At 54.9% G+C, this 20,602-nt stretch overlaps 1 protein-coding gene across 11 annotated transcripts in view; it reads left to right on the top strand.

Annotated features, from left to right (window-relative positions):
* ABCC3 (ATP binding cassette subfamily C member 3) overlaps positions 1-20,602 on the top strand; it is a 43,373-nt gene that overhangs the window by 370 nt on the left and 22,401 nt on the right. For 7 of the 11 annotated variants that reach the window (XR_004347618.1, XR_004347617.1, XR_004347619.1 and 4 more), the window contains exons 2-10: positions 12,036-12,212; positions 12,565-12,690; positions 12,898-13,035; positions 13,865-13,990; positions 14,222-14,283; positions 14,980-15,111; positions 16,297-16,488; positions 19,604-19,781; positions 19,880-20,041. Coding sequence is in view for 8 of the 11 variants with exons in the window: in XM_032617262.1 (XP_032473153.1) it covers positions 12,036-12,212; positions 12,565-12,690; positions 12,898-13,035; positions 13,865-13,990; positions 14,222-14,283; positions 14,980-15,111; positions 16,297-16,488; positions 19,604-19,781; positions 19,880-20,041 (1,293 nt within the window). In the remaining 3 variants the exon portion in view is untranslated. Of the gene's footprint in view, positions 1-12,035; positions 12,213-12,554; positions 12,691-12,897; positions 13,036-13,864; positions 13,991-14,221; positions 14,284-14,979; positions 15,112-16,296; positions 16,489-19,603; positions 19,782-19,879; positions 20,042-20,602 lie in introns of those variants that run through there. The other 4 variants (XM_032617263.1, XM_032617264.1, XM_032617265.1 and 1 more) reach the window with 4 other exon arrangements.

The following is a 20,602-nucleotide window of genomic DNA, read 5'->3' as shown; positions in this document are numbered from 1 at the left end:
GATGACGCTTCAGCACCTGCCCCATAGACTAGGACTTGGATGCCCACTGCCACAGCCGGTCAGCCAGGTGCTCTGGGAGCCTGGCTCCACTGGGCTTCCCCCTTCTTAAACGGTTCCTGCCTGCTTGGGAAAGTTTCCTTCTTTCCTCTGGGCAAGAGCCACCAGAGAGGAGGTGATCCTCACTGCACCAGCCTCAGGAAGGAGAGGCAGACCTCACTCTGGAGGCAGGCCCTTACAGGTATAGGATAGCAGGATTTCCTGGTCCCACCCTCTCCGTTTACAGATGGGGAAGGCGAGGCCTAGAGACTTGCTCAAAGACAGCCAGTTAGAGGAGCGCAGAGCTGGGATAGAAAAGCAGGCCTTTTCACGCACACGCCAAGTCCCTCCTAAGACATCAGGCTACTTTTCGGGCTGCTGAGTCCAGACCCCCAGCATAGCTGAGTGCGGTCCGTGCAGACAGCGCAAGAGCTTCCTACAGCCTTCAGAATCTACTCACAGCAGCTCCCATGACCATCACTGCAGCTCTGGGAGGCAGGTGGTGGTGCGTCTCCAGTTCACAGATGAGCTCAGGTTCAAGGGGCTTGTCGGTGATCACCCGGGGGCTGCCCAGCATAGGCTGGTCTCAAATCCAGGGCCTCAGAATCCCAATCTCTACCTCTTTTTGCCATTTCAAGTATTTGTACATATGTGCTTGCTGTTGTATGTGCCCAGTGTGTGTTACCCATGGGTGGGTGCTCGTGTGGGTGTGTGTGCATGTGTGTGTGCCCATGTGTGTACATAAGTGTGTGTATACAGTCAGGAACCCCACTCTTGGGCTGTGTTTGGGCTGTACTGAGGGGGGTTACATGAATTTTTGAAATGTGGGGCAATGGAATACCTGTAAAACATGTCTTTGGGGATCTCTTTTTTTTTGCGGTACGCAGGCCTCTCACTGTTGTGGCCTCTCCCGTTGCGGAGCACAGGCTCCGGACGTGCAGGCCCAGCAGCCATGGCTCACTGGCCCAGCCGCCCTGCAGCATGTGGAATCTTCCAGGACCGGGGCACGAACCCGTGTCCCCTGCACTGGCAGGCGGACTCTCAACCACTGCGCCACCAGGGAAGCCCAGGGATCTCTGTTATTCTCTGGGTCACTAAATGGTTAATCAGAGATGGTGCAACTTCTCTGAGGCTGCCCTTGTGGCCACAGGAGCCCTGTGTCGTCCAGCCTGGCCTGGTCACATGTTGCCAGCGTCCAGAGTTTGTCCCTTTGGCTCAAGAGTATAGACTTCCTCTCACTGCCACTTGAGCCTGGCTGATGTGGCTACAGCATGGTCGTGGTGTCTGAGGCGGTCAGGTGCAGGACTCGTAAATTAAGGGGGCAGATGTGCCCAAGCCTCAAGTGCAAGGGCCCCCTGTTCCTGGGTGGACAGTTAACCCTGAGAGCTTAGGACTGTCCAGGGACAGGCTTCAAGGGACCAGGAGTTGGGGAACTCAGGACTCCCTCCCTGTTCTCAGCTTAGAGATCCTTTGGTTTTACCCTTCCATGGTACTGTGGAATCAAGTGTCAGAGCTTGGGGGCTTGGAGCAGCTGGCCCTGCCCCTCATTACAGAGCTGGGGAAACTGAAGGAATGGACTTGTCAAGGTCACGTGACAATCAGCTACGGAGTGCTGGACTGGGAAACAGGACCCTGAGGTATGGCTCCAACTTTGCCAGTGCCTGACTGTGAACATCTGGGCTTCTGGACTCCCAGAGCCTGAACTTCCTGTTGCTCAAGAGCTGTGTGTACCTCCTCGGAGAACCTCAGGGTCCATGGGAGACTCAGCTATGTTAGGTCCAAGGGATGACTGTCTACCGTGGATACCTCAAATGACAAGGGAACTGACCACTCCTCTTCCCGACCTCAACGTCTAAACACCTTCCATCTTCCACATTATCTTCTTGGCTCCCGAAAGCTGTTCCAGGCTGTACCCAGTATGGCTGGTGACTGGAGGTGGAGTGGGAAGAAACCAGGAAGGTTCCCAGCTCATCCTCTGAGGGTTTGCAGCGCTGAAACAAGGGAGGCAGGGTCTGAAGCCCAGAGGCTGGAGCTATAACTTTAGCTCTAACTCAGTTACCCCGAAGGCCTGGAGTTCAGGGCTACTCATTGGTGCTGTGCTAGTTTGCATCTCATTTTCATTGTATATTATTCAGGTATACTTGGCCCTGAACCTTTTATCTTAGGGGCCTGTGGGTGACCCACCTTGTTGGAAGTAGTTCAGGGAAGCCAGGAGATACCTGAGCCAAGGGTGAAAAGGTAGGGGAGGGGGACATGATTCAGGCCCCTCTGGGCCACTCGTTTACTCTATCAAGCCTTTTTTTTTTTTAATTTATTTATTTTTGGCTGCGTTGCTGTGCGTGGGCTTTCTCTAGTTGCGGCGAGCGGGGGCTACTCTTCGTTGCGGTGCACAGGCTTCTCATTGCGGTGTCTTCTCTTGTTGTGGAACACAGGCTCTAGGCGCGCGGGCTTCAGTAGTCGTGGCTCATGGGCTCTAGAGTGCAGGCTCAGTAGTTGTGATGCATGGGCTCAGTAGTTGTGGCGCGCAGGCTCAGTAGTTGTGGCGCACGGGCTTAGTTGCTCCGCGGCAAGTGGGATCTTCCTGGACCAGGGCTTGAACCCGTGTCCCCTGCATTGGCAGGTGGATTCTTAACCACTGCACCACGAGGGAAGTCCCTACCAAGGCTTTTTTGCTAGCTCATCTTCACAGCCTCAGTTTTTCCATCTGTGAAATGGGGGAAATAACCGATCTCTTAACTACCTCACAAGACTGTTGTGGAGATCAAATAAGATAGGGAATGTGAAACGATTTGAGAACTTAAAACTCTCTGTTGGTGACAGGCCATGATATTCCTGGGAAGAGGAATAAAGAGAAAGAGATATGAGGTTAGAAGGAGGTGTTAGGTTTGGGAAGACCTACAAAAAAGGGGCTGGCATGGCTGTTGGGCCATGGGCTCCCATTTCAGCTGTTTGCTGGGGAATTTGTGGCTAAATCCATCCACCTCAGCCCCAGCTAAATGTGAGGGCAGGAGCCCCAGGGGACCCACGGACATGCGCACACACATCATGCACTCACACACACTGTGTACTGAGTGAGTGACTTATCCTTTCTTTGACTCTTTCTTACCTCCCACTTTGGGGTGGATTACCAACATCTCTGATTATGCTTGGGAGTTTCATGGGAAATAAATTGCAAGAGAATGAACTGTGATCAAACAGCCCAGCCATCATGGAGCCGGAGATGCCTCTAGAACAAAGAAGTTGGAAGTGTCCCTTTGCTGCCCCTCATTGCCCCCCGCCTGGAGGATTACTCCGTTCTGAGCAGTGGGGTTGAGGAGCACTAGTGGTGAAGAGAGGAAGGGCTTGGGGCTGCTTGCCCTCAGCAGGTCTTGACCTGTTTGCAGAATTAGCTTTCATCTGGCAGGCTCCAGGAAGTTCCTGGGAGGCTAACTCGGCTTACAAATCCAAAGGTCCTAACCAAAAAACTGGCAGAGGCAGGGCCCCCGAGGTTAGGCCGGTGGGTAGTTGGCAGACACCCCTCAGCCTCCTGGACACCAAACCCCACCCCCACCAGGAACCCAGTCCTCCCTGCCAGGCCAGGACCACTAGAATCCCTTCTCTCCATCCCATCTGGGGCAACAAAGCTGTTGCTAGACCACTTTGAGCCTCTGAGCTTCTGGCTTCTGGAAGAAAGATTTTGTCCCTTGTGGCCTTAGGCTGACCTCTCCCAAGCCCTACTGCTCCCCGACTGCCCCGGACCTGGTCTGGAGGGCTGGAGACTTAGGAAAGGAAGTGAGTCAAGGAAGTGGCATTTGGGAGGGCACTTTGCCAAGCCCGCCTGCTGGTCCCCTGACCAGGAAATGGTCTTGGAGCATGGGGCCAGCCAGGGAGGGAGATCCCAGCGGGGCCTGCCAGCTGACCCACCCAGGAGGCAGGATCAGAGCACCTGAGTTGTGTCCACCCCTCCCTGGTGTGGCTGTCCCAGGGGCAACAGGTGCAGCAGGATCCTGAGAGACGGGGTGAGACTTGGATGTGCCACTGCTGTGTGATGGGGCCCCTCCCCTGCCCCACCCGGAGCTGTTCCCGTTTCCAGTGCTGGGGCCAGGTGGTGGTGCTGGGCTGGGGGTGAGTGCTAACAGGGGCCTAACCCTGGCTTGGACTTCTCCTTCTAACTGGATACTCAGGTTTCTAGTCCAGTGGCTCCCAGAACGCCAGCTAGTCTGTTACCCCGTGATGGCCACCCTTCCCCTGAGCTCTATGAAAAGAACTGCAGCAAAGAGGTGATTTGAGGGCAAGCTGTATGGCCGAAAGATTTTTAATATTTCAGGTGATCTGGACACATGTGTTCTCTCTCCAAGGTGGGCTGTCATATTGGAGCCCTAACGGGGACTGGGACTCTGGAGCTACACGGCCTGGGTTCAAGTCCTGGCGTCAGCCCAGGTGAACTGGGCCTGGTCACTTTCCAGCCACGAGTCTCAGCGGGTGTGAACATTAAATAATAATCTTGGAACACAGTGGTGTTCAAATAAGCAAAGCTGTTGCTGGCTGGCAAGGCCCCTTTCAGAAGCAGATGCACAGGCCAGGCTGTGAGCCAGGCTTTTGCCCCCACCCCCACCCCCAGGCCCTTCCAAAAGCCGCAGCACATGTGAACAGGCCCTTGCCCTTTCTGCACCTCCATTTCTGCTGAGATAAATGAACTTGTCAGTTGATCCCTTCTCCCCGCCCCACAGGATTAAGGAAGTCATTACTCTTCTCGTGACAGAGGCTATCAACAAGCCTGGGGCCCCAGGGGCTGGGAAGTCCCTGAAGGCGCCCTGGCCCAGCTGGGGCAGAGAGCTCTGGGGTCCTTACAGCCATCTGCCCCCTGCTGGGGTCTGCAGGGATTTCAGTCTTGGTGCCTATGAAGGGGCCCCTGCTGTGTGGTCCATTCTGGGTGCCAGACCTTATCAGCCCCATCCAGCTGTTTAATCACATTATTAAGGTAGCTGTTGTTGCCATGGAAACTGTGTGGGTGGCAGTGGGGGAGGGGCTGTGGGCCTTCCGAGTGTGCCTCACCCCGCTGCCTGTTCTTCGGAATGGGAATTGGGGGCCAGTGGCTTGAGCAGGGGTCACCCATCGGGTTCTGTGGGATTGCAGGGAGTATCATGGGGTCCAGGAAGTGACCTCCACCAACTGTGTCATTTACAATTAGCTTCGTTTGGGTCAGAGAGCCCCTCACATGCCTTGGTGTCAAAGAGAGAGCATATTGAGTTCCTGGGCATACAGCTGCAGAAGTGGGCTTTGGAGGGTGACTTTCATTTATTTGTTCACTCATTCTTTCTTTCTTTTGTTCAACAAATGCATGGGAGTGCTGTGTCTGTGCTAGGAACCGTTCTAGGCAATGGAGAGTACGCTGGTCAGCAGAACAAACCCGTCCTCACGGAACACATATTCCAGTGAGAGAGGACAGAAAAACGATAAACATAAGAAATAATTCAATTATATACTATCCTAGAAAGTGATAAGGGCTATGGGGAAAATAGGACAGGCCAGCAGGGATGGGGATGCAGGAGCACGATGGGGGTTACAGTTCCAGTTTTCATTAAGAAGGTCAGGGTGGACCTCCACGAGAAGGTGAGGTCTGAGCACAAGCTTGCAGGTGACCAGGGCATGAGACACAGCACTGCTGGCTTGAGGCAGGCACAGGCCTGACATTTGGGAACCACACTGAGGCCAGGAGGCAGGTGGATTGAGAGAGGGGAGTGGGGAAGCTGAGGTCAGAGAGACAGGGGAGCAGATAATGAGGGTCTCGAGGCCCCCTTGGAGACTTTGGCTTTTACTATGAGTGAAATGAGGAGCCCTTGGCAGGTTTTAACCGGAGAAGTGACATGGTGCATCACTAAGACGTCTGGCTTAGGTTTCATGAAGACTTGCCTCCAGCTGCTGTGCTGGAGGAGACTGCTAGGCAAGCTGCAGGCGTGGAAGCAGGGAGGCCGGAGAAGGCGCGACGCCACAATCCATGTGAGAGTGTGGGGTGGAGAGAAGCAGTCGGATCCTGGATGCATCAGGGAGATCCAAATGAAGATGCCTTTTTATAGATTAAAAAGGGTTGAATGTAGCCCTTTCATATCGTTCAGCCTAATAATTTGAAGGTAGAGCGGACAGGATTTGCTAAAAGTTTGGTGTGGGCTGTGAGAGAAGGAGAAAGAATCAAGGATGACTCAGAGAGGGCTTCCCTGGTGGCGCAGTAGTTGAGAGTCTGCCTGCCGATGCAGGGGACGCGGGTTCGTGCCCCGGTCCGGGAAGATCCCACATGCCGCGGAGCGGCTGGGCCGGCCCGTGAGCCATGGCCGCTGAGGCTACACGTCTGGAGCCTGTGCTCCACAACGGGAGGGGCCACAACAGTGAGAGGCCCACATACTGCAAAAAAAAAAAAAAAAAAAAAAAAAAGGATGACTCAGAGGATTCTGGAAGAAGGAAAGCATTGCCCTGCATCAAGGTGGGCAGGTTGGAGAAGCGGGGACGGGCAGGATTTCCGTTCTGAACACGTTGTGCGTGACGTGTCCTGTCGTTGTCCTAGCAAGCAGTCTGAGGTAGTCTAAGGACACAGGCAAGGACAGGTACCCACTGTCTCCTGGAGAGGGCTCTGCCCAGCTGGGACATGCGTATCTGAAGGAAAGGAGCCCAGGCCAGATCTCCCTGTGGGTCAGAGCCGTCATCTGGTCCTCCCAAGACCTCTTGACTGTTGCCACAGTGGAACTTGTTTATGAAACCAAAACAAGGTCCCGGCAGCCTCTGCCAGTCACCTGCTTCCTCCAGTGTTGTCCTATTTGAGTCAAGGTGCTTTGCTGTTCATTCTCCCCCCTTGCGGGGAGCTGGCTGGGATGCTGTCATTACTCCCATTAGTGTGGAGACTGAGGTTCAGGGAGATGAAGTCTCCAAAGAGGCAGCCCACACTGGGTCCTCTGCATCAGGGTTTGGTTCTCCTCGGGACCACTCCCTGCCTGCCTCAGAGAGCCCTGACCCTGACGCAGTGAAAGTGGTGATTCCTGGTTGTGCCTTTGAACTCAGGCTCCTGTCTACCTATACGCTCTCTCCCTTGTCTGTCAACGCACAGACCTTGACTCACAGGGTCAATCTGGGCTGTTCCTCATACCTGGCCCTGTGCTGGGAGCTGGAAGTTGCGAGGCAGGAGAGGAGAGGAATAAGAGTAGGGCCCAGTGTCTATCCTGAAGGGTTCACGTTGCTGTAGAGAGAGGATGTATTCACAGGTGCAGGTCCAGGCAGCACAGGGTGGGAGAGACCCCAGCTCGGTGCCACGAGGCCTGGGTGTCCGTCCCAGCTCCCAGCTGCCAGGTGTCCTTGGACCTGTTGCCAGAGCAGGTGGAGCCTCTGCCTTTTCTCTTGCCTAACATTGTTCATCGTCTTCTCTTTTGGAATAATGACCACGTAAGTGCTATAATAAAATGCTACTGAAACGTAAGGGGTGTTGATCACTCTCAGCTGACAGTCACTTACCAGGCTGTTGAGAGCATAAAAAATAAAGCAAGGAAAAGCCCGCTGGAGGCTGGGGTGCCCCAGAAATGCTTTCTGTAGAAGGCGAAGCTCAGCTTGGGCCCAGAGAGGTTGGCAGTTCACTCCAGACCCGAAGACCAGATGGTCAGAGTTGGGGGTGGCCTTGGGCCAGCTATCTGGATGGCAACTAAGTGGATGGGATTAACGGGCTTGCCAAGCATTAAAGCAGGGTGCAGCTGCCCCTTGACAGTGGAATGGATAAGTGCGTGGGTCCATTCATACAACGGACCAGGAGCAGAAATGGGGAGGGAGAATCCGTACTCACACTCAGCGCCAGGGATGACGCCCCCAAACGCAGTGCGGAGAGAAGAAGCCACACATGAAAGACCCAGGAAATGTGTGATTTCCTTTATAGGAAGGTCCCATGTGGGCAAAATCACATGTCGTTGGAACTCAGAACGGTGTTCTCCTGGGATGAGGAGTGGCTTGGAGGGGGCACAACAGGGGTTTCTGGGGGTTGGCAATGTCCTGTTTCTTGATTCTAGTTCTAGTTACACAGGCGTGTTCAGTGTGTGAAAATTCACTGAGGCGTATACTTAAGCTGTGTGTACTTTTCTGTAAGTATACTATACTTGGCTAAGGAGTGTGGGGTTTTTTTTGCAGTACGCGGGCCTCCCACCGCTGCGGCCTCTCCCCTTGCGGAGCACAGGCTCCGGACGCGCAGGCTCAGCGGCCATGGCTCACGGGCCCAGCCGCTCCGCGGCACGCGGGATCCTCCCGGACCGGGTCACGAACCCGTGTCCCCTGCATCGGCAGGCGGACTCTCAACCACTGCGCCACCAGGGAAGCCCAGAAATGTTTTAAAGAGGAAAACAATATGGGCCAGGGCATCTGTCTCCCCTCTCCTGGTACAGCGTGATCAGGCCTACAGAACAACCCCTCTCTGTGACCCAGTGCCCAGCCCAGGGCCATGTGCCCAGTGCTTAGCAAGAGTCTTCTGGTCCTTAGCTCGCGTTGCTTGAGCGACTACTGAGTACAGGGCTCCAGAATTCAAGATGTACACAGGACAACCTCTGCCCTCCGGGGTTTGAGTGAAACGCCCCAAAAAAGCATGTGCCTGGACCTCATGCTCCCCAGGGTCAGGGACAGGTCTGTTCCGAGTGTGCCTCCCCCCGCTGCCTGGCTCATAGCAGGCCTTTATCAGAGCGTCATCAAGTGGAAGACGTACCCCAGAAGGCGGCTCCATCGTTAGGTGCTGACTTCAGAGCAGGAAGGGTACTCAAGATGGGAGAGGTGGGTCCTAAGCCGGGCCCACCACCCTTCCCTGTAGGGATCTTGACAAGTGGAAGAAATAGGGACCAGGCTGAGCGAAGGTGTAGGAGTGAGACTCTCAGAGCAGATTTAGAGTGAAGTGAGTTTGGCAGTGGGGGACGGGAGCAGTGGGAAGGCAAGGAGGGGTGCTTGGACTTGGCTCCAGGGGCAGCAGGAGCCCCTGCAGATCTGGGGCCATGAGGCAAGGGGCACAACGCTGCCTTTCAGGAATCTTACAGCCATGGGCAGGTGCTTTGGAGGCAGAGGGCTGACTCAGATGGGATTAAAGAGTGAGGGTAGGCTGAGGAAAGGGAAGCAGGGTGTGCAGACCACTCCATGAAGTATTTTCTTAAGGTGGGATAACTCAGGCACATAGGTAGTTTGATAGTTCACAGAGATAGATAGGTAGGTAGGTAGATAGATAGTTCAAGGCCAGTTGTGGGACTTGAATGCCATGCTTAGACTTTGTCTTCTAGTCAGTAGGAAGCCACTGAAGGTAGAGGCAGGGTGTAAGATTATCCTTTTGTTTATTCATTTATTCAACAAATGTTTAATTTAAGTTATTTAAGCAAATTTTTGCTGAGCACCTACTATGTGCCGGGCACTGCTCTAGGTACTTAGGATATATCAATAATGAAATAAGATTCTTTCCTTCAAGAAACACACGTGCCAGCAGAAAGAGATGAGAGAAAACATAATAAATTTCTAAACTATGTAGCATGTTAGAAGGTGGTAGGTATAGGGAAAAGAAAAAACAGAGAAAGGTTAAGGGAGTGGACTGGGAATGCTGGGGGTAGGGTGCAAGTGAAATATTAAACAGGGTGGTCAGCCTAGGCCTCAATCAGAAAGAAAGACTTATGGATGTCTAAGGGAGGAACGTTCCAGACAGAGCAGCCAGTGCAAAGACCCTGAGGCAGGAACATGCCTGTTATGTTCAGGAATAGCAATGAGGCCACTGGCTGGAGTGATGTAGAAGAGGCGGTGAGAGAGGTCACAGGTTGGCGGGAAGGGACGCTGTGAGGGGCCTTGTAGGCTCTTGTACGATGTGTAAAGTGGAGATGTCCAGTCGGCAGTCGGATTTAGAGTTGGGTATATGGAGAGTGATGGGGTAGAGAGATAAACTTAGGAGTCATTGGCATGTAGGTGAGACTGGAAGAGATTGCCCTGGGGGTGAGTGCAAATGGAAAAGGAAATGGAGAAGAGGAGAGGACTGAGCTCCGGGCACTCTGATGCCAAGCAGGGGAACCAGTAAGGAGACTTAGAAGGAAAGACCAGGGAGGAAGGGGAAGACCAGGAGAGTGTGGGCAGCGATCTGGGCCCATAGGGCATGGAAGGGAAGAGACCAGAACCCCGTGGAAATTGCTCGGGAAGAGGTGGGGGCCTGGGCTAGGCTGATGGCTGAGGGGCCAGGTGGGAGGGGCCTCGTGGGAGATGTTATCATCTCAGTGTTACCCTGGAAGAAACTAAGGCCCAGAGAGGTGAAGGTCAAGCGTCTTGCCCAAGGTCACACAGGTATTGAAAGGCGTAGAGCCAGTCGTAGTGAACAATATTTATATAGTCAAAAAAGTGTGAACTGTGAATATTTATTTAACAAAAGCCTGTTCTGTTTCTACATGGAAAGTTGAGGAAGTTCAAGTGGAGAGAATGTAAGAGAGGTACAGCTTTAACTTCCAGAACAAAAGAAAAGAGTGATTATCAAATAGTGGTAGATCATGTAACGATATTAAAAGCAAAAAACATAGAAGTAGCTACCAGAAAAAGTTAGCATATTTGAACATACTTACCCCTGGAAAGTGGAACTAGGGGTGGGGAGTGATGAGGCAGGGTACCATTTTCTTTTCATGTACCTTTAGAATTATGTGCATGTTATAACTTTGACAAAAATAAAAATGACAATTATTTAAACTGGCAGTTAGAAGGTAGAGGGTTCTATCTTCTGGTGTTGAGTCGTCTCTAGGTGGATGGGATTGTGGGTGAGGTTTGGGTTTTTTTTTTTTTTGGCTACCTTGGGTCTTCGTAGCTGCGTGCAGGCTTTCTCTAGTTGCAGCGAGCAGGAGCTACTCATTGTGGTGGCTTCTCTAGTTGCGGAGCACGGGCTCTAGGCACACGGGCTTCAGTAGTTGCGGCACGTGGGCTCAGTAGTCGCGGCACGCGGGCTCTAGAACGCTGGCTCAGTAGTTGTGGCGCATGGGCTTTGTTGCTCCGCAGCATATGGGAACTTCCTGGACCAGGGATCGAACCTGTGTCCCCTGCATTGGCAAGTGGATTCTTAACCACTGCGCCACCAGGAGAGTCCCTTTTTTTTTTAAGTTGTTTATATTTTATGAGTTTCTGTAAAGACAGTCTAATACTTTGCAAGAAGGGAAAAAATGATTAGTTCATCAGTGGCCTTGGGGAAAAGTCTTGGTAAAATATGTGTTTGAATGTGTTCCCCCATCTCTTTCCAGAAAAGTTCTTAGGTGCAAAGACAAAAAGCGGTCTTGTCTGGACTCAGTGGTTCCCCAAGACACAAGGCTGTCAGTGCTAGAACCAGGACAGTTCTATGCACACTGGGGTGGTTGGTCGCCCCAGCTTTGTTTACAAAACTCTCTCCACATCCCCTTGCTCCTTTGAGTTCACACCCACTGAGGAGGTAGGTGGGGCAGGGATGGCTGCCCCCAGTTTAAAGGAGAGGCAACTAAAGCTCAGAGAGTCTCCCTATCCCTTCCCTGGGAGAGCCTTAGAGAGAAAGTGGACTCTTCAACCATGTGTATATATTGCTTTGATAAAATTAAAAATTAATTTAAAATAAAAGAGCGGAAATCTAGAACGACAGAAAGCAGACCCGTGTTTGCCTGGGAGGGATGGGCTGCAGAGGGGCACAGAGGAACTCGTGGAACGGTGGCTTATTCTCTGTCTTTATGGTGGGAGCAGTTTTGCAGGTGTGTACAACTGTCACTCATTGGATTGTGCTCTTCAAATGGGTGTGGTTTATTGTGCTTAAATTAAACATCAGTTAGAGAGACAGAGAAAATATGAGGAAATGGAGCACCCTTAGCCTCCTGGAAGAGCTCACACTCGGGACGATGCCTGCTGATTTGCACACTTAGACTTTCATATTCACACGCCTTCTGACCCCCAGAGCGCATGGAGCAGCTCTCTGGCCCAGCCCCCTCCCTGGAGCGTGAGCCCAGGGCTGCACAAGGCTGCCCCTGAATTCTCCTCTTTGTCCCCAGGACTCCAATCTGTCCGTGCACACAGACAACCCGGACGTCACTCCCTGCTTCCAGAACTCCGTGCTGGCCTGGGTCCCCTGCATCTACCTGTGGGCTGCCCTGCCCTGCTACCTGTTCTACCTGCGGCACCGCCACCAAGGCTACATTGTTCTCTCTAGTCTCTCTAGGGTCAAGACGGTCAGCGGCTCAGGGCTCTCCTGCGGGTGGGACCAGGACCTAGGAGATTCTCCTTTTAATGGGTCCCTTTCCCCACCCTCAGTGACTGGTCTGGGTTCCCCAGCCTCACCCTCCCTGTGCTCAGGGCCATGGCAGCCTGCCAGCTGGGCTAAGATAATCTCTGCTTGGGGAAGTTCAATCAAGTTCTCCAGCAATGCTCTCCCCACCCTGGAGAAGATTCTGGCCAGTGCCCAGCCCAGCCCTTGGGGGCAAACCTGGGCAGGTCTGTTGGTTTCAGGAGCAAAGGCTCCTCCCCAGTGGGGACCATCCCTTTCTTTGGGGATGGAGGCCCCAACATGTGCCCTGTTCATAGGCCTTGGGCGTCCTGCTGTGGTGTGTCTCCTGGATTGACCTCTTCTACTCCTTCCATGGCCTGGTCCATGGTTGGGCCCCTGCTCCCATCTTCTTTGTCACCCCCTTGGTGGTGGGGGTCACCATGGTCAGTGTGGGACCAGGGAATCTGGGTTGGGGAGGATCTCCAGTGGGTTGTGGGATTGTGATGGGGGAACCATGGGCTCTGAGGAGAAGGCTGGACACCTTAGGAGTGGGTAACCCCAGAAACGTATGGCCATGTGGCATGGGGAGGAATGGAGGCAGGTCCAGATGTGTGTGCTCCAGCCCAGCCTCCCCTGCCCTTCCTGCACAGCTGCTGGCCACCCTGCTGATCCAGTATGAGCGGCTGCAGGGGGTTCGGTCTTCGGGGGTCCTCATCATCTTCTGGTTCCTGTGTGTGGTCTGTGGCATCATCCCCTTCCGTTCCAAGATCCTTTCAGCTTTGGCACAGGTAAGCGGAAGAGAGGAACCTGCCAGGTCCCCTGCTGTCTAGGGATTGTCCCCAGAGCTCAAGGTCACTGCTGGGTCCCAGGCTCCTCTCTTCTGCCCCTACCCAGCTCCCAGGACCTCCTCTGCTGTTTAGTCCTTTTTGTGTCATTCCCTACTTGTATCTCTGCTGAGAAGCAGACTGGTGAGCCGGGGGAGGGCCATTGTAACCCAGGGGAACGCAGCCAGATGCAGCCATTGTTGGCTGTCTGTGGGAACGTAGCAGCCACCACCAAGTACGATGTCCGTTCAGTGAGAGCAGGTGCGCAGACACGAACGGCTCTGGCTTTCCTGGAATCCCGTTGTCTTGTTCTCCCTTTTTCCCCACCTCCCTCAGTTCCTGGCCTTCCTCTGGATCTTCAGTGGTGCGTGGGCGTGGTAGGAACACTGGGGATCAATCTAGTGTCTCCGTTTCTCCATCTCAAGAGGAGGCAGTCAAGTATATTCATAAGAGCACAGGCTGGGAACAACCCACTTACTCTTTGTGATCTTGGGCAAATTCCTGAGTCATCTAGAGTCTCATTTCCTCAGTTGCAGACTGAGTATCATAAGATTTCCTACCTGTTAGGGAGGGTTAGACAAGGTGATGTAGATGAGCAGGGCAAGTCTCCACAGGACAGTGGACCCCCTATGACATTTCCCGTCTCTCAGAAGCCTCTGGGCAGGGGGACCCAGGTACCCACTTTTGCTGACTTCTACCCCAGAGGGGTCTGGTGCCCCAAAGGACTCCTTGGGGCAAGGGCTGCAGGCCCAGGGCTTCCCAAGCTCTGAGGCTGCTCTCCTTTCTCCCCCAGGGCAAGATCTCAGACCCCTTCCGCTTCACCACCTTCTATATCTACTTTGCCCTGGTGCTCTCTGCCCTTGTCCTCTCGTGCTCCAGGGAGAAGCCACCATTTTTCTCCCCCAAGAATATCGACCCCGTGAGTCTTAATGGAGGTGGGTGGTAGTGGGGGTGCCACAGCCCACCCCTCAGCCCAGCCCTCACCAGCATCCCCCCATCCCTTCCAGTTCATTCCATCTTCATGTCACCTCCACAGTGTGCACACTGGGGCTTGGAGCAGGAAGGAACGGGGCACCCTCCTCCCTCTGCTCTGCCTAGAGAGGGTGGTGTGCCCTCCTGATGTCCCCTGCCCCACTCTTGCACCTTCTAGAACCCCTGCCCCGAGGCCGGAGCTGGCTTCCTCTCCCGCCTGTCTTTCTGGTGGTTTACAAAGTGAGTTGGCTCTTCCCCAAGCCTGGGGGCCCGGGGGACGGGGAATGGGGACGGATAGTTGGGGGATGAGAAAGAGGAAGGGGAGCAGGCCAGGAGTTCAGGGGCCTGAGGAGCTGTGAACCCCAGTGGGCGTGGGGCAGGCGAGGGTGGGAAGCCTGTCTGTTTGGGCTGGGGGCTGAGTACAGAGGCCGGTCCTGGTCCAGTTCTGATCCCAGGGCACAGGTCAGACCTGTGTCTGGCAGGCCGTGGGGACAGGCCTAGGGTCCTAGAAGGAGACCATAATTAGTTCCCAGCTCTTTGGTCAGGGGTAAACTTGCAGCTGTCATTCCTTGGGCGCCCCTCTGAGCAGCTAGAGCAGGAGAACTGTGTCTGTGACCTGGGTGACAGCCCGTCAACCATATTGTACTGAGGAGGCTCCTCGGGCTGGAGCTCCATCCAGCAGGCCTTGTCATCCCCCAGGGCCGCGGCCAGCATGGATTTTGTCATCAGTGCCCAGGAGTCAGTGGGGCATCTGGGAAGGAGTGAGAAAGGGCTGGGAGTAGGAACCTGGGGTGGGAGGCAGTGACCCCCGTCCTGCTCACTGTGCAAATAAAGGAACACTTTCCTTGGCCACAGCTCCCTAGGGACACCCTCCTTTCTGGAGACCCTTGTCCCCAGGCTGCTAAACTCTGACCCAGGCTGGTGCTGCCTGTCCAGGTTGGCCATCCTCAGCTACCGGCGGCCCTTGGAGGAGTGGGACCTCTGGTGCCTGAACAAGGAGGACCGCTCCCACGTGGTGGTGCAGAGGCTGCTGGAGGAGAGGAAGAAGCAACAAGAGCAGGCAGCGCGGTGAGGCGCCCCTCCTCCCCCGTCCCCGCGCCCACCTACCCCCACCCCTTCATACAGCCCAGGTCTCCTGCAGGCGAGGCTGGTAGACCCAGGAGATCAGATGGCTGGGCGTGGGGAGAAGAGCAGGTGCAGGTGGTCCTGGGGTGGGCAGCTCAGGCCTGGGTCAGCTCTCCCAGCGCTACTGATGCTGGCGGGTGGCTGACGCTTTCGTGGCACTTACGCCGTGCCGGGCATTGTCTTTATCGCGCAGACTAACGCGGTTGGTCTCCGACAGCTGCTGTGCAGGTTCTAGTGCCTTTGTGTTCCAGAGGCCACACAGCCAGAATCCACACCCAGCCGTCTGGCCCCACAGCACTCACCACTGCCCTGCCCTGCCTGACTTGAAGGGTAGATTCCAGGGACTTCCCTCAGGAGGGGAGGGGGCCGGGGGAGGAAGGTTGAGGCCAGCACCCCCTCTCAATCCTGCTTCCTGCGTGGAGGCAGGGGCTGGAAGAGATGACCCTGTGGCTAAGGGCCTGCCCACTGGCAGCCTGTCTCTGGCCAACTACCCAGCCAAGAAAGCTGAGGTTCTGAGCCCTCCTTCTTCACCCACGTCCTCCTCCACCCCCTGCCCCCCAGGACCGAAACCCCTTCCACCCACAGCCTGGGGCCCAGAAATCCCATGCTGGTTCCACCTGAGCCTCTGATGGCCGACTGGCTGTGAAGGAACCAGGGACATGGACTTGCTCAGCAGTGTCTTGGGCTCATGGCTTGGAGCCTCTGGAAGACCTAATGGCCCCCAGGCTGCCTGCTGCACCCCCTCTCTGTCCCTCCACGCCACCTCCCCTCCCTCCCTGCTCAGCTTGCCAGTGACTAGGCCACTAGCCAGCCCTGCCCATGTCTCCCTTCTTGTCAGCATCCCCCCTGGAGCCAGCCCTGGGCGGGGCACGGAGAGGACCACAGGTTGGGAATTGCTGGGTGTATAGTCCTTGAGGAGCAGTTAAGGCACCCCTTCACATATCCTCTAGCACCTGAAGACACTTGGGGATTCTCAGCTGGAAAGTCTCATTGTCCTTCCCCCTCCCAGTTCTGAGAGCCAAGGAAGCAGCTCCCCCTCCTACCCGGTCCTCGCCAGCCCCAGTGGCCCTTGGCTTCACGGAGCCCATGTGCCCATTCCTACCCACTGCTCCTTCCTCCCCGGACCAGACACCAGGCTGCGGAGGCTTCTGGGAAGAGACTGTCCAGCGAGGGTGAGGTGTTGCTGGGGGGCCGGCCCCAGGCTCGGGAGCCCCCCTTCCTGCGGGCCCTGATGGCCACCTTTGGCTCCAGCTTCCTCCTCAGCATGTTCTTCAAGCTGACCCAGGACCTGCTGTCCTTCATCAACCCGCAGCTGCTGAGGTCTCTCTCCACGCCCCCTCCCACGCGGCCCTTCCCGGGGCAAGGGGCTGGCTGGCTGGCCGGCCTCGGGGACAATGGGTAGAGAGAAGAGCCCCAGACCAGGAACCGAAGGGGCTATCCCCACTTTCTGTGTGACCTTTGGCGAGTGGCAGAGCCTCTGCACCTCATTTCCCCATTCACATCCAACTTATCTGGACTAAGTACAACTGCCAGGTACCCTGATGTATACATTAACATACATTCTCTCTTTAAATCCTCCTGACAATCCTACGGAGAGGTGCCCTTTTCCCATTTTACAAACAAGGAAGCAGAAAAGCAAAAAACAATCCAGAAAATGAGGAAATGGGAACTCAGAGAGGTGAAGTGACTTGGCCAAGGGTACACAGCTGGGAAAGATGGATTTCAGTCCAGGGCTCTGAACTCCATCTACGGTGCTCTTTCCAGATGATAGGCTCCGCCATCTCTCACGTGAGTGGCTTGGTCTAGAAAGAGCTCTCAAATGAGGGGATGGGAAGGAGCTAGCAGCTGAGCCCTCAATCCTCTGGCCCTCCAATCGTACATTTGTGCATTCATTCATTCAGTGAACATATTTTGAGCCCCCAGGTCCCAGAATGGTGCCAGACGCTAGGTATACAAAGGTGACTAAGATATGGTCTTAAAGTCTTGTGGGAGAAACCAATGTGTAAGTCTATTAGAGCACAGTGTGGGCGGAGGTGTACTTAGGTGTCTGAAAAAACCCCAGAGGAGCAAGGAAGCCAGCCTGGGAAGGGGCAGGGTACACTTGCCAGCCAGAGAGCTTATCAAGTTTGGAAAGACAGGCAATTTGCTGACTAGGTGAGGAAGGAGGGGAAGGTGCAAAGTCACAAAGGCCTGAAACAGCATAACTCAGGAACTCCAGGTACTTCTGAATGCTGTGGCGGGGGTGGGGGGGTGACCAAAGTGAGGGGCAGGACAACAAAGGGAGGGAGGGAGAGCTAAGGAAATCCTTGAAAGATTTGAAGCCAGGGAGGGGTGTCTGGTTTTCATTCTGGAAGGATCCCCTGCCAGTAGTGTGGGGGAGGCAGGGCAGGGTGGCCACATGGAAGTGGGCCAACCAGGTCCAAGGAAAGTCCAGGTCAGGAGTGAGAAAGGATTCAGGAGCTACTCTCTGGAAATGAGTGTTGGTGCCGGGGAGAGGGAGGGGAAAAAGGTGACCTGGGTTCTGGCCTGGGTAGCTGGAGGATGATGGATCTTTTGCTGAGATGGTGAACTCAGCAGGAAGAGAGACCTGGGCCCTGGGCAAGGTGGTGAGGGGCATCTTGGCCATTTTGGGCCTGAGTTGCTGGAGATTCCCAGCTAGCTGGAGATCACATTTGCAGAGGCATCGGGTGGAAGCCCAGGGTCCCATATCTGTGGCTAACCTCTCCCAGAGAGCCCTGCAGAGGCCCCAGACAGAGCCCTAGGGCATTCTGACAGGTATGGGTGAGCAGAAGACTAGTGTGGGGGGACGAAGTGGGGAAAAGAACCCAGATTGTGGAGCAGGGCACAGAGAACCCTTATGGGGAAAGGCGTGGTCTCCAGTGAAGCAAGTTGACCAGTAAAATAGAGCCTGAGGAAGGCAACGTGGAGTTTGTGGGTGACTTTGCCAGGAACAGAGGCTGCGACACAAGGGAAGGGCCTGAGAATAGGGTTTCTGCAGTGGAGACGGGGCCAGTGGAGGTCTAGAAACTTCCTATAAAGGTTCTTAGTTTTCTAGGGTAACAGAGTACCACAAACTGGGTGGCTGAAAACAGAAATGTATTCTTTCACAGTTCTGGAGGCCAGAGGTCTGAAATCAAAGTGTCAGTGGGTAGGTTCCTTCTAGAGGCTCTGAGTGAGAATCTGTTCCACGCCTCCCAGGTGCTGGTGGAGCTGGCAGTCCTTGGCATTCCTAGGCTTAGAGACTCATCGCTCCGATCTCTGCCTCCATCTTTGCATGGCATCCTCCTGTGTGTGTGTGTGTGTGTGTGTGTGTGTGTGTGTGTGTGTCGTCTGTCTGTCTGTCTGCATCTGTGTCTCTGTGTGCAAACCTCCCTCTCTTTTCTCTTATAAAGACACCAGTCACTGGATTATGGGCCACCCTACTCCAATATGACCTTATCTTAACTTGATTACATCTGCAAAGACCCTGTTTCCAAATAAGGTCACATGCACAGGTACCAGGGGTTATGACTTGAAATGTCTTTTGGGGAGTTACACCCAACCCCCAGCAGAAGAAGCCTGGCCATGACTACGGAGGTTGCTCCATGGGGTCAAGGGGAGGTTTGTCCTAACATGGAAGAGACTTGGTCATGTCAGTCGGCCAAGGCACAGAGCTGCCAGCGGAGAGGAGGGGACTGAAGACCAGGAGAAAAAGGGGGCCAACGATGACACATGTTCCTGAGGAGACAGGTGGGATCCAGGGCTTGGGGGGCAGGACCCGGCGTGGAAAGTTGAAAGGACGCCTCCTGTCCTGAGGCAGGACAAAAGGAAGAGGGCAAGTGTTTGCAGGGAAGTTTGTAGTTGGCAGGGAGTTCTCAGTGGGAAGATTTAAGTGGGCAGCTGCTGAGAGAGGTGGGGAGTGAGGACAGGTGAGAGGATAAGAGGTGAAAAGGACTGCGGGAGAGGAAGTAGATTAGGGCCCCGGAGAAGGTCACTGGGCAGCGTGGGAGGCCGCTGATATTGAGATGGGTGGATTTGAGGGGCGAGGGTCTGTGTGGTCACGCAGTGGACTTCAGAGCCCTCGGCAGCCCAGAAGAAGGTGCAGGAAAGTGTAATCAATGGACATGTTGCACTGCTTCCTGCCACACGGTCCAAGGAGGCAAGAAAGGCAGGCCGGTGAGGCAGGTGGCCAGAGGGTGATAAAGGGGTGGGTGGCGGGGGGCCATGGTAGGCAGGAAAGGAGGTGGAGGCAGAAAGGAGTAAGGATGGAGGGCTTGAGGCAGCTCTGCGCAAGTCCCCCTGGTCTGGGTGGGGGTGTGGAGGGCCAGCAGCCTCCCCCTGAGAGGTTTCAGAGGCAGGGGCAGAGTGGAGGCTGAGGGGAAAGGGGAGGGCAGCAGTAGAGGGAGTAGACTGGGGGAGCCCTGCCCCCCCTCATGCCTCTCTCCTCACCTTCCAGCGTCCTGATCAGATTTATTTCAAACCCCACGGCCCCCACCTGGTGGGGCTTTCTGGTGGCCGGGCTGATGTTCGTGTGCTCCGTGATGCAGACTCTGATCTTACACCAGTATTACCACTGCATCTTTGTGATGGGGTTGAGGTTTCGCACGGGCATCATAGGTGTCATCTATAGGAAGGTCAGCTGGAGCAGGGCATGGGGGCCTGGGGAAGCCAGCCCTGGGGAGCTTTGGAGAGACTCGCGGGCCCAGTCCGTCACCCTGCTGTCCACCTGCAGGCTCTGGTCATCACCAATTCAGTCAAACGTGAGTCCACTGTGGGAGAAATTGTTAACCTCATGTCGGTGGACGCCCAGCGCTTCATGGATGTTGTCCCCTTCATCAACCTGCTGTGGTCAGCACCACTGCAGATGATCCTGGCAGTGTACTTCCTCTGGCAGGTGACTCTTCTTTTTTAATAAGTTTATTTATTTATTTAGTATTTATTTTTGGCTGTGTTGGGTCTTTGTCGCTGCGCGCGGGCTTGTCTCTAGTTGCGGCAAGCGGGAGCTACTCTTCCTTGCGGTGCGCGGGCTTCTCATTGCGGTGGCTTCTCTTGTTGCGGAGCACGGGCTTCAGTAGTTGTGGCTCACGGACTCAGTAGTTGTGGCTTTCAGGCTCTAGGGTGCAGGCTTAGTAGTTGTGGCTCATGAGCTTAGTTGCTCTGCGGCATGTGGGAATCTTCCCGGACCAGGGCTCGAACCCGTGTCCCCTGCATTGGCAGGCGGATTCTTAACCACTGCGCCACCAGGGAAGTCCTGGCAGGTGACTCTTGAACCCTGATCTCTGCCCCCTTCCTCTGACCTTCTCCTTCCTTCAGATGGGACAAGAGAGGGTTATTCTGGGTCAGCAGAGGGGTGGGGGACAGGACTGTGAGGTTGCCGGTGTCTGCAGTCACGTCTTTCTGGCCTGTGTGATAATCCTTCTCACAGAACCCAGGGGAGGGAAGAGGGACTTGGAGG

Source organism: Phocoena sinus, chromosome 20 (genome assembly GCF_008692025.1).
Source record: "Phocoena sinus isolate mPhoSin1 chromosome 20, mPhoSin1.pri, whole genome shotgun sequence".
In the NCBI taxonomy this organism is placed as follows: Eukaryota; Metazoa; Chordata; class Mammalia; order Artiodactyla; family Phocoenidae; genus Phocoena; species Phocoena sinus.
The sequence above is the reverse complement of the archived record's forward strand: the minus strand, read 5'-3'. Positions and strand labels throughout refer to the sequence as shown.